General features: G+C 25.6%; 1 protein-coding gene across 2 annotated transcripts in view; it reads left to right on the top strand.

Annotated features, from left to right (window-relative positions):
- Positions 1 to 13,617, top strand: part of LOC101239969 (ubiquitin conjugation factor E4 A) — a 40,653-nt gene that overhangs the window by 5,811 nt on the left and 21,225 nt on the right. For both annotated transcript variants that reach the window (XR_010639063.1, XM_065799621.1), the window contains exons 10-16: positions 251 to 482; positions 1,124 to 1,204; positions 1,328 to 1,380; positions 1,974 to 2,081; positions 3,634 to 3,780; positions 7,067 to 7,137; positions 13,192 to 13,266. Coding sequence is in view for 1 of the 2 variants with exons in the window: in XM_065799621.1 (XP_065655693.1) it covers positions 251 to 482; positions 1,124 to 1,204; positions 1,328 to 1,380; positions 1,974 to 2,081; positions 3,634 to 3,780; positions 7,067 to 7,137; positions 13,192 to 13,266 (767 nt within the window). In the remaining variant the exon portion in view is untranslated. The remainder of the gene's footprint in view (positions 1 to 250; positions 483 to 1,123; positions 1,205 to 1,327; positions 1,381 to 1,973; positions 2,082 to 3,633; positions 3,781 to 7,066; positions 7,138 to 13,191; positions 13,267 to 13,617) is intronic.

Genomic DNA, 13,617 nt, shown 5'->3' with positions numbered 1-13,617 from the left:
TTGTAACATTTTTGATTGTGAGACTCATTGTAATAATGTTTATTAGTGGTGAGACACATTCTGATCATATTTCTAAATTTGTTTTTTCTAAAAATGATAAAAATAATTGTTTATTTAGTGTTAATTATATTTGATGATTATATTTAAGAGTGATGTTTTCTTTAAAGATTTAGCGGTTAAATGATTTATGTTTAATGATTGATATTCAAAAAAGAAAAAGTAAATTATTTTTTATACCTTTTTAATGTAGATGTATGTTGATTCGTCTGTAGTAGCACCTGCTGGTTTTTTTGTAAATCTTACGCATGTGTTGTTAAAATTTTGTCAACCTTTTCTTGTACCAAACTCAAATCTTCTTTTAAAAGTTGATTGTCGCTATGGAGCTATTAAAACTGACCACAATCTTATTAGAAATAAAGACACTCCAATCCACTGTGTAGGTTTATCTGCAGCAAATCCAATGGCTCATAAATCTGATAATAGTAAAGTATCTTTCTTTATTATTTTTTATAAAGTACTTAATTTTAAATTTTTTGAGTTTTATATAATTTGATTGGCCAATTAAAATTCTATCAAACAATGTAGCTTGACTTTTATACTTATTATATAGTTATTATATAAAGTATATTGTTTTTTTTATTTTTATTATAAAAGGTAATTTGAAAAACTGTGGTTTTATTGTCATAGCCTTAACATAAGGCCAAAATTTTTAAAAGTCTTTACCTTTGAAAATATTTGCATAGGCTTTGTTCTTGAAACACTTGCCCTTGGTCTTGAAACTCTTGGTCTTGGCTTTGGCCTTGGTCTTGAAACCTTTGGCCTTGGTCTTGGAACATATGGCCTTGGCCTTGCTATTTTTGGCCTTGTTAACAACTCTGCCTAAAATATCAGTTTATTATTTATTAATGTTTACTGTGTTTTGTTGATGTGTTTTTGTTGATGTATTTTGTTGATGTATTTTGTTGATGTATTTTGTTGATGTATTTTTGTTGATGTATTTTTTTTGATGTATTTTTGTTGATGTATTTTTGTTGATGTATTTTGTTGATGTATTTTGTTGATGTATTTTGTTGATATATTTTGTTGATGTTTATTGTGAACACTTCCAATTTATTTATTTTAGTACCATCAATAGAAACCGATGCAATCAAGTTTAAATTTACTGCTGATATTTTTTTTCTCACCCATCAATGCTATAAGTTAGGTAATTTAATACTTTTTTTTTTTAATATATATATTTTAAATTTTTAAGAATTTCATTCATTAGTTTTTTAGATTAACCAAAAATAATTAAATAGTAGACAATTTTTAATTTTTGATTTGTCAGGCTTTATCAAAGTATATGAAGAATACCATGAGCTTATGAAGCAACTTCAAAAGGTAAAAGATTTTTATTTCTATTATGCTATTGGTATTATGGCTAACTCATTGCATAAATATTTTTCAGCTTATATATTTTTATTTTTGTCTAAATAAATTTTTATATTTAGGCACAAATAAAATAAGAAAATTAAAAAAAACATTTTCTTTTAAACTAAATATTTTCTTAACATTCTGCCATGTATTGTTGTGTTTTAGACCTTTTTAATACTGTAACATGGTCAATATCCAGTTACATATATATATAAATGTATATGTATATATATGTATATATATATATATATATATATATATATATATATATATATATATATATATATATATATATATATATATATATAGAGAGAGAGAGAGAGAGAGAGAGAGAGAGAGAGAGAGAGAGAGAGATAGACAGATAAATAGATAGATATAGATATAGATATATAAGATTTATTTCATATGTGTGTGTGTATATATATATCTATATGTATATATATGTATAGATATATATATGAGATTTATTTTATATGTGTATATATATGCATAGATATGTATATGTATAAAAGTATATGAGATTTATTTTAAATAAGATATTTACATTTTATAAAATATAGACAAGCAATACAATTCGAGATTTGGGGATTCAAGGTGGTGCTGATAGTGCTATGGAAGAAATAAAAAATAAGTTTGAGTTTGGGATGAGGCTGCAGCTATCAATGAAGGTAATAAGTTTTTTCTTTGAGTCTGTAAAAAGCATGCAGCAAAACTTTAGTTTGAATTATTATAAATCAAAACCAAATCATATAAAGGATATATCTTGTTGATTTTTACTGACAAATAATGTGAGAGGATCACATTGATATTTCCTAATCTAGCAATGTTTAATATCATGGATTAATTAAAGCATAATTAAAATGATTCAAAAGTTTAGTTACTGATAATGTAATAATTTAATCTTATGCATTGCATTTAAGTTATCAATGACTAAATAATAAATAACATAAATAATTATCCTAGAGATAGATATAGACAATATGGTATCATTTCGCCATAGAAAGTTATTTTTCCCATACTTCTTTAAGAATTTAAGAATTTTGCGTGCAATTTTTATTGATGTAATTTTTTTAAAGTTTTTTTTGCATCTCAGTGTTTTTGTTTCTGATCATCTTCATGATCACCTGATTTTATTTTTCATAAATCAGTTTTTTAGTATTACTTTATTTTTATTCATTACTTTAGAATACCCTAGAAATATGTACAAAGCATACATTAAATTTGTTTTAAATAACACAACACATTTCAATAATGCAAGCATGTATCAATTAAACTAGTTTTGTGGTAGTTTAGTAAATTACGGTTATTCAAAACAGGTAATGTAAATAAATATGAAAAGCAAATAAAAAGAATTTTATAGCGTCATAAACTCCATTAAGGGAAAACGTGAAGCATTTTTTATTCATCACAAGGCCTGCATCATTTTCCGCTTCAAACTAAAATAGGCACACATATATGTCCTTAGTTGAATCACTAACTTATTTAAAGAAAGTTTTTTTTAATTGTTTTTTTTTTGTAATGTCAAAGCAATAATTTTTTTTGCAATGTCAAAATAATAACTGTTGAATTCTTTTATAGTTGATGTTTAACAGTCTGTCTTTTCACTTAACCTAACAAGATTAATAATTTTTTACAAATTAATTCGGTAAAATAATAATTATTAATTCATTCTTTTTAAAGCTTGATCTGCTTTATCTTTTTTTTTTCCATGTATAGTCAATAAAATTTTTGTCTTTAATTTACTGGTGTTAATTTTGCCTTTAGCAATATAATTTCTATTAACTCCATTTAATGATGTTGTAATTCACCTATAAATAGTGGTGAGAATCCTTCAATTTGACAGCAAAAATGCATATGCTAGCATTTAAATGCAAAACACAATGCTAATATTTGTTGATCTTAAAAACTAATTCATCACATGAGACATTAAAATTAACTGGTGATATTCTTTTAAACAGGCAGACAAGTTGTGTATATTTGCTCAACCAGAAATATTTATTGATTAACTATTTTAAAACAACTATTTTAAACCTTTTCAAACATTTAACATTTCAAAATATTTCAAACATTTAATATATCAAAATTTTTAGTTAATTAACTGTAGCCAATGTTTGAATGCAATGCATGAAAAGCACAATCTAATAATTTTCTTAACTACTTAATTATAATAAAAATTGAATAAAAAATTTAACTAAAAAATTTCATTGCTTATTTTTATAGGCTGCTTTATGTAATTCAAGTCTTGCTGATTTGTCAATTCAATTTTGTGCAGCTTCATCATTTTGGCTAATTCAACAGGTTCTTGCAGGAAAAGACTATTTAAAGATGGAACAAAGAGAACTAAAAGCAAAGTATTTGACAGAGGAGGTAAATTTTTTATTTTTCAAATTGTAATTTGTAATAACCTAACTTAATATTATATATGCGGTAGTGGTATCATAAAGCACTCGCTTTATAAGAGAGAGGTTCCAAGTTCGATCCCCACCACATCCCTGGTAGTACTGCACTCAACTTGTTTCTCCGCACAGCATCCTTGTTTGTCAAGGTTCGTGTTTTGGAATTATAGAGTTGAAAGAAGATTATAACCACAATTAAGTAGCCTCCTCATCTGTAGTGGCCTTCTTGGCATTGGGGAGGTGAATTAACAAACAAATAAAAAAAATGTAGTTTACGTTAGTTGCATTTTAAGTTGTGTGACTGGTTAATTTAAATCATATGCTCTGTTTATTTAACCATAAATATAAAATTAATACTAATATAAATTGGCATAACCTTATGTTAGGTGCCTCTCAACAACTAAAGAAGCCTCCTTGACTGTAGTGGCCTTTATGGCTTTGGGGAGGTGAATTAAAATTAAAAAATAATAATAATAACATAGCTAATCTTTTCTTAAAAATAATTTCTTGCATTTCTTTATTTACAAAATGAAAATGAAGTTTTAATTATTTGTATTAATATAAGCAACGACAATAACAACAACAAAAACAACAACAACAGTAAAAGTTAAATCTTTCAATTGCATTTTGTCTCAGGCAATGCATTATTGCCTTTAGAAAATTAGAAACAATTCAGGTAACCATGCTACTGAACCAAGACAATAATTTTTTTCAGGTTGTTTAGTTTATTATAGTATGTTATATAAACATAATATTATAAGTGATATAAGTTTTATAATAAAATATAAGTTTCAGATAATTTAGTATAATATTTGTTATTTTCAATATCAAGTATAAAATTTTAGAGTAAAAGATTTAGAACAAGTTTCCAAAAATTTTAGAGTAAAAGACTTAGTACAAGTTTCCAAAAATAAAGTAATAAAAAATAAAAGTTAGTAAATCATTTTGAAGAACTTTTTTGCAGAGAAAAGAAACATCATTTGTTTAAAAAGACCATATTTATAGGAAAAATCAGATTTTGTATGTATAGTGTACACATTTATAATTAGACAACATTTTAATTCTGTGCAGGCACTAACATTCACATTAGGAGCTATAGTTGAGTAAAAATCCATAAACTTGAAGCCTGTATGTTCTTTACAAACAAAGTGTATCATGTTGGTTTTTGGAGTGACAATTCTTGGCCTTCCACAAGAGTTTTCTTGAGTTAATGTGTTCTGTTGATTTGATGCACTGAATGATGTTTTGAATAGTTATCTAGTTCAAATAAGCAGCAAATTTGTCGTCTTCCATTAAAAGTTGTATTTGTGCATGTATAACAATTGAGTTTGTAGTCTTACCCTAAGATAATAATGATTGAGTTACACATAGTTTCAATGTATATAAAGCATAAAAGGTGTTTTTCTATTTGTTGATACCTAGAAAATTGACCATACAATGCTTGATAATTTAGTGTGTTGTGAGAAGGCAAATTTTCCATTTTTTGCCAAAAACTATATACACACATGTATATATGTATGTATGTATGTATGTATGTATGTATGTATGTATGTATGTATGTATGTATGTATGTATGTATGTATGTATGTATGTATGTATGTATGTATGTATGTATGTATGTATGTATGTATGTATGTATGTGTGTGTGTATGTATGTATGTATTTTGTATATGTATATGTATATGTATATGTATATGTATATATATATATATATATATATATATATATATATATATATATATATATATATATATAAATATAATTTTCAAACACTTGTATAATAATCATGTTTTACTAAATGTTAATAAACTAATACTTGTTTATAGCTGTTTCATTTTTGAGAAGTTTATTGTGTCATTAAAATTATTTTAAAATTATTAAAATCATTGTAGTGTTGATAAACTGCATCAGTTAATAAATGACATGTTTAATACTGTAACATCACTTCAATCTATAAGTTTAGATAAGCAGGTCTTTTGAATTGTAAAAGATGGTATAAATAGTATGTGTATCATCTATTATAGAGTATCTTTTTTAAACTCTTTTCCAATTTTGTCTTGTGCTTGTTTCATTTTGTAACAGTCAAAAATAAAATATTTAAAGAATAAATTTTTCTTACAATTTTAATAGTTCTTAAATATATAGTTTTAGATTTCCAAATACAAATTTAAATACAAATAGATGTAATCAATACTGATAAAATGGTGTTAAATACTACATATACTTAACAGAAAAATGAAAAGGAGTCTCTTAACAAATATCACTTAGAAACATATTTTTAAATTATCTTAGTGCAAAAAGATTATTTGTTACAACAACAAACAAACAAAATCTTTTTTCTTTAAGCAAACTTAGTTTTTCCTAAAGAACTCCTGTCAATTGAATTGAATTGAATTGGTTGACATTTTATAAAAAATACAACTAAGCTTTATAAGATGAATAAAAAGTTCTAATTATTTAAATTCCAGTTACTTAGTTACTTAATTACTTTTTTTTAATAACTTGGTATATTGAAATTATTGTACTGTCATCTTCTATTTATAAATTATAAAAATTTTATTTTATTCATTTTTTTTTATTCATTTTATTCATTTCTTTATGCTTAACGAAATTTTTTAAGAAATAATCAGCATAAAAATCTGGAATAAATCTCTTGCACTTTTAAATTATGTTTTAAAAAGAAGAATCTTTCAATCAACTCTATAATATATGAAGAAAACACGTATATATAATATAAAGATATAAAAAAAGCACAGCATTGTGTGAATTTATGTTACATTCAGGTGCAAATTCACCTGTGTGCGGCGATTGCACACAAGTAAATTTACTCCTGACCAAGACTGCATAATGAGAAATTTTATTTTTAGTGATCTTGTTTATTTTTACAAAGGAAATTAATTATTAGATGAAATGTTATGAAATTGTTCCACAAGATTTATTATTTGCCACGCTAAAATTTCGAAAAGGTAAATATTGCTTACCTGTAAAGCGACGCACTTTTTTTTCGATGATGAAAAATTAAGAACATAACCGGGTAGAAATTTAACAAAGGATTAATACTATTCCAACTTAATTTGCCAAAATACTAATTATTGTAAACTGTAAATCATTGGATGAACATCCAGTCTCTGTAGTTTTCCCATTAAAGATTATTCATTTGCCCAAAAATGAATAATCTTTAATGGCTGTTTATGTTTCAGTTATTAAATAATTAATGGCTGTATTTATGTTTCAAATATTAAATATTTATTATTTAGGTACCACCTTTATTAACAATAATTCCTGAATTCTTAGCAGAAAATATTGGAGACACAATGAGAATGATGGGGTATGTACCTTAACTTAAACTTTGTATTGTTGTATTAGTGTTGTTGTATTAGTGTATGTACCAACCCTGACCTATTTTGGCTGGTGCTTTATGGGCACCCAAAAAAAGAGCCCAAAGAATAATATTTGTTAATATTTGTTATTTTTCTTTTGCTTTTTTAATAAAAATAGGAAAATAAAGTTTTGGTTTCAAATGCAGCAAATAACTAATTTTTTATTTTTTTTACTGAGTTCATTTCTGTTTATTTTACCGAGTTTTTCTTCAGGATAATAAAATAAATTAAAAAATAGTTGTGTTTAATTCATTTAGTGTTTAAAACTGTTGTTTAATTAATTACTAGTGGTTAGATTTAAAAAAAAAAATTTACAATAACTTTTAATTTTATTAAGTTTTAGTTATTTTTAAACTTCAATATCTTTAATTAAAAAAAAATCCTTAGTAAATGTAATTTATTTGAAGTACGCAAATATTTTAATTATATATTTTTTTAATCATTAGGTTTATTATAGTTATTTATTAACGGGTGATGCAGAAGTTATTGGACTAAATAAAAACGTCAATAACTTATATATAAATAAAAAAAAACTACTATTATATTTTTTAAATAAAGCATTTATCCTTTAATAAAAAGATATCATTTTTTTAATGAAAAAACACCACCATCTGCAATTGATCTCAATTTTGCTCTGACGCCTTTCATATGCGACTGTAAAAAGTTTGAATCAATTTCTTGTAGTTTTAATTTAATGCGATCAATCAAAACTTGCTCTGTTGAAGCTTGCTAATCTCCCTCGTAAACCTTCTGTGCCAAATGTCCCTAAAAATTTTCAATTGGTCGTGCTTGAGGCACATTTGGGGGATTAGATTCTTTATCAATGTAATAGACATATTGGTCCATCCAATTTAGAGAATCTTTAGAATAATGAGAACTTGCTAAATCTGGCCAAAATAAATAGTTAAAGTCTCCATGATACTTGTGAATAAATGGAAGAAGTCGTTTTTCTAAACATTCATTAATATAGATTGATGAATCGATTGCTACAGCCTTGGAAGTGCGAAACAATGGCTCGGACATACCACGGTCAGATATGGCTATCCACATTATTAATTTTTTTGGAAATTTCTCTTTTCCTATAAAACAAACACTTTCTGGGCATGTCTTTTTGTTGTTTGTGTAATATCCAGAATTTCCAGGCATGTTGTCCCCAGCAAAACAAAAGTATTTTTCGTCATCAATGACTAGAAGCGATTTTGTGTTATAGAGTTGTTTAACTAGTTTCCTGCTTCTTTTCTTTGCCTTTATTTGTTGTTCTATAGTGTATTTTGGAGTCTTTTCACGTTTTCTATATTTAATATTCATTTTTTTTAACTGACAACCAATTGTCGATTGATTTACACCGAATTTAATACCTATTTTTCTCTGACTGACCCCTTTTCGATTGTTGACAAGTCTCGTTAATTCGGCTTTCTTTTCTCTAGCCCAGGATGTCCGACGACCAGGGTGCTTTCTATCAGAAAACGATTGAACAGTTTCAAGTCTTTTTAGGTTATCATATATTGTACTTTGAGCAAATCCTTCCTTTTCAAAATGATTTACGATTTTTTTTTTTTTATATATTATGTTTATTTACAAAAAACATTTTTAGTCGCTTTCGAAAAGATTCTCGTTCAGCTGCATTTAACCTCATTCTAAATAATTGTGTTTCAAATAGTAAAGTTTATATTTTATAGAACGTTTATGCCTACGCATAAAACCACAAAAACTAATTATTATGCTCAAATAATGAAATTAGGATTTGTCCGATAACTTCCGCATCACCCGTTATTATTAAAATATTTTAACAAGTTGTTTCCCAAAAAGATTTGAAAGCTAATATGGATTTAAAGTTTACAGAGTTTCTTTTGGAAAATCAATTTTTAAAAGTAGAAGACATAGGTTAAAGCTAATTGATTAGCCTAATCCATCTGATTTCATAACTCCAATTTCTAGTTTGATCTAAAAAAGAGAAAAGTATCCTATGAAGCTTTATGTTAAAAATGACAAAAATTTTTCAGGATATCCGAATTGTTTTCCATATATACATTTTCATAGGTTTATATTTTTGTAATATATTTGTTTTTTAAGCTTTTTCACTTATCACTCATACAAAACTAAGAAATTTTTGAAAATAAAAAAATGGAAACAGCTCAGCTCAAAACAAAATTATAAGGAAAATATATTACAGATATTTTACCCAAACAATTTTCTGGTTTTTTAAATTATGGTCTGGATGATCTATGTTATAAAGCTAAAATGAAGTCTATCAAATAAAGATACTGCTTTTGTGCAGTAGCCCTGCAATATTGTAATATCTTAAAAATATCTTTAAAAAAAAACAATTTTCTGGTAGGGTTGCCAATCTGAATTTCGACCAAATTGTGGAGCAATAGAAAAAGAGTTGTTTTTGAAAAAAAAATTCAAGACTTTATATTATTGATTGTACTGAAGTTTTTATCGCAAAAAAGTAATTTTAACTTTGATAGCAAATTTGGTTCAGTTATAAACATATTGATACCATTGGTTCAGTAATAAACATATTGGTACCATTGGTTCAGTTATAAACATATTGGTACCATTAAATTTGTAACTGGTATATAATAAAAAACAGTAACTAGTTTGCTGAGGCAATTAATTTATTATCTGCTGGCTGGAGTGGTTGTGTATCAGACAATTACTATCAAAATGTACTTTTATCAGAAGCTTAAATCTAGTGCAGTATACTTGATGCTGATTTCTATTGCTTACTACTGTTATTCCATAACTATTGTGTTTCTTTTATGTAAAATAATTTTACTGTATCTTTAGGTCACCATATATATTATTTGCTGAATTAAGTCTTCTATACCATCTTGAGTTTTGATTTACTACTATTAATTCACTACACCGAGGGCTCAGTTTAGTGAATTAAAAGTGCTATTGGGGTAACATAAAAAATTATAGCTTTTACAAAAGACTGCAATTATTTGGATGCAAAATCTAGACAGCTTTCTAATGTTCCTATACATAATGTTTATGAATAGAGGAATTTGATGTATAAAATGTTTCCCGTTATATAACTGGAAGGATCACTCAATTTATTAGATATTACCATGCTAAATATGAATGTTTTTGCTCATTTTTAAATATGAGTGTAGTTGATTAATGTAAAATCAGGGTGGCCAGCAAATTTTCATGTTCATTTTCTATGACTTTTTCCTGACTCTTATAAAAATTGTCAACCTAAAGCGTTTGTGGTCAGCAAAAAATAACTGATCTAATTTCTATGTTTTATGGTAAGACCTTTGTATCAATTTTTTTTTTGACAACCTGATGTTGACCTCTAAAAGATTGAGGTCGGCAAATTATTGCTGACCTCAATTTTCCTAATTTCGAGGGTTGCTTTCCTAAGAAAAATTTATCAGAACTTTATCATACAAAATAACAAAAAATCTCACTTAGCCCTTTACTTTTACCCAAAATCATAAACTTGCTTCAAAAGTGCTCTCATTGACTTTTAAATAATGATGTTATTATGAGACTTACATACATTTATTTTTATATAGATTTTATTTTTTATCAAAAAAAGATTGCAAAAATACATTTTTTGCAATCTTATTATGATTGTCAATTCAAATAATAACTTATAGTTTGCAACTAAATCAATCAAAATCCCCTGGGTTTTGCATAATTTATTTAATTACTTGACTTAAGAAGAATTTCCAAGTTCCACTGAAATTCTGTTTTGGTATTGGTTTCAGCCAAATTTTCAATTTGAACTGATACCGAAATTTCGGTTTCAGTACTTTTTATAAATTCGGTAAAAAGCAAAATTTTGGTTGAAAAACATAGAGAAAACCGAAAAATTTGTAAGACTTTAAGTTTTTATCTAATTTAGAAAAATAGTTATTTTTGAGAATTTTCACACAATACCTCAAAAAAATCTTGTTTTGCAGAGAAAATCTGCCAGTTAACTTTCGCTATTAACTTATATTGCCAACTTATGTATTAAATCTCTATGTAATCATTTCTAACATAATATAAGTTTTTAAAAAAAAAAAAAAATGTGAAATTGCATTTTTAAGTAAATTTTTCTAATGAAATTATCAGTTTCTATAAAATATTTGCTGAAAATTCCGAAATAGACCTTAATTACACTTCCTGACAATATATTTTCTTTAAAGTCAAAACTTAAAAATCTTGTTCTTAATAATAGATAATTTTCTATTGTCACAATGATTTTTAGTCAGTTTCGGCACCGAACTAGACTACCTGAAATTTTGGTTTATTTTGATTTCCGTTTTTTTTCTGTTTCGGTCGATCACTACTGGCCACCCTGATTATTAATAAATAATAAAAAAAAATTTATAGAGAAGCATTATATTATTATTTGCAGATTAAAAATCTAAGTACATTTTAAATGTGGGTATTAGTTTTAATTTGTCTATTGTCTGGTTTAAAAATCTTTTCATAATCATTTAGTACTTTTTGTAATAAACTTATTTTATTCCTCATTTATTACTTTATTATAACACAAGTGTAAATTTCTTAAATTACCTAATTTTTTTACAATGCTATCATTTTTCCAAAACTAGGCTTTATCATTTGCTGTTAACTTTCCTACTGATTTCTGTTGATTTGTTACTACTTCTTGTTACAGACACCTAATATTGGCAATATTAGGTGTCTCTAACCACTGCACCTCAGATGCTAAATTACTCAGATGATAAAAATTTTTATTATTGTTATTTTACGAGATCAATCTAAATATAAAATTTGCAGAAGAACATAAAATATATACATAAATGTTTTCAATAGCATTCAAAGTTTACAAAAACAATAAAAACTTATTTTTACAATATTAAAAAAATGTAAATAATTATTTATGTAATTCGTTACATTTTTTATGTAACTATTTATTTCAATCATTTTTCAAAAAGAAAAAATTTTATTTAAGGATATAAAAGAAATGCAAAAGACACTTATAAAGTGTATTTATATTATGAACTTATGAATATACTTGTAAAGTTTTAATGTTTTCTGCCTTCAAGTATGCGCGTGCATGTTGTTTGCAAAAAGATGTGATGTTGCACTGAAAGTCATCTATAGACAACATTTGACTACAAAACAAATAATAGACAAGCAAGACATAAGCATTTATTAAGCGTACTGTTATTTTAATTTTGAAAGTACTATGGTATTTGTAATTATAGATTAAAAATTGTTTAAAGTGTTTTGAACATTTAACTACTACTAAAATTAAAATTATTATAATAAACTAACCTAATGTTTTTAATAATAGTTTTAACAGTTTTCTAGTATTGGCAACTTAGAAGTTTATTAAAATATTAAATGAAATAGTTTTTTAAGCGTAACCAAAGTTCACTGCTAAATAATGTATTCAAATAAATGCCTTTTATAACGAGATGGTATTTTAAATCAAGTAGTTATATTCAGATAACAAAAAAATTAAGAAAGTGGAAATGAACAAAGAGATATTTAAAAATTATAGTCGTGGCACCAGTTTTAACTGGGAAGGAAGGGGTTACCACAAAACATACCCCCTTCCCATTGCCGAACAGAAAGGTTATCCCTAAAAAAACTATGGGTTCATCACTGTAGTGGTAGTGTGTAGATTTGAACTCAGTACCTGTAAAAGGTACTAAGTTCAAATCTAATTATGTCTACAGATGTATTGAATTGATATTGTCTCTTTACACAGCAGTCTTGTTTGCCAAAGTTCATGTTATGAGCAATAGCTGTAACAACAGTTAAAATTTAAAACTCCTCAATGGTCCCTTAGGCTTTGAGAACGAATATGGTTTTCTATTGTCACAATGATTTTTAGTGTGGTCATAGTGATTTTTACTGTTGTCGAAAGATTTTCTGTTTTTAAAGGGATTTTATCTGTATGTATTATGATTTTATGATTTTAACAATAACGTGTAGTATAAAAACGTATATATAATAATAATGTCATATAATTTTCTTTTTATAATTGTTTAACTTTTGAAATCAATTTTTTATTCTTTTTTTAGGTATTTCAATGAAGAAACTCTTGAAAGGAGTGCAAACTTACGTTATATTATGGAGTTTTTTGCAGTTTTTTTAGGGTATTCAATAAATATTTTATTGTATTACTCTATTGAAATAAGTAGTATTTTAATGTCTATATTGAAATAACTTGTTCTTAATTATAACTATAGTAGAAGTGTACTTTAATATCATTTTGATTGTTTTTGATATTTTTTTTGTGTATTTTTTATATATATATGTATTTTGCGTTTTTTTTTGCAAAAAAACAGTGTTTTAGTACTATAAAAACTTGAAAAAAAAAGTTGAAGGATTTTGAATACGGAAGAATAAATATTTGTTCACTTATGTTTCTCATCTAACATGCATATTTTACACGGTGCAATGTTGAACTAAATGACTAAAAGAAAGTCGCAATGATTTTTAAATCA

Source organism: Hydra vulgaris, chromosome 06, assembly GCF_038396675.1.
Source record: "Hydra vulgaris chromosome 06, alternate assembly HydraT2T_AEP".
NCBI lineage: Eukaryota > Metazoa > Cnidaria > Hydrozoa > Anthoathecata > Hydridae > Hydra > Hydra vulgaris.
The sequence above is the reverse complement of the archived record's forward strand: the minus strand, read 5'-3'. Positions and strand labels throughout refer to the sequence as shown.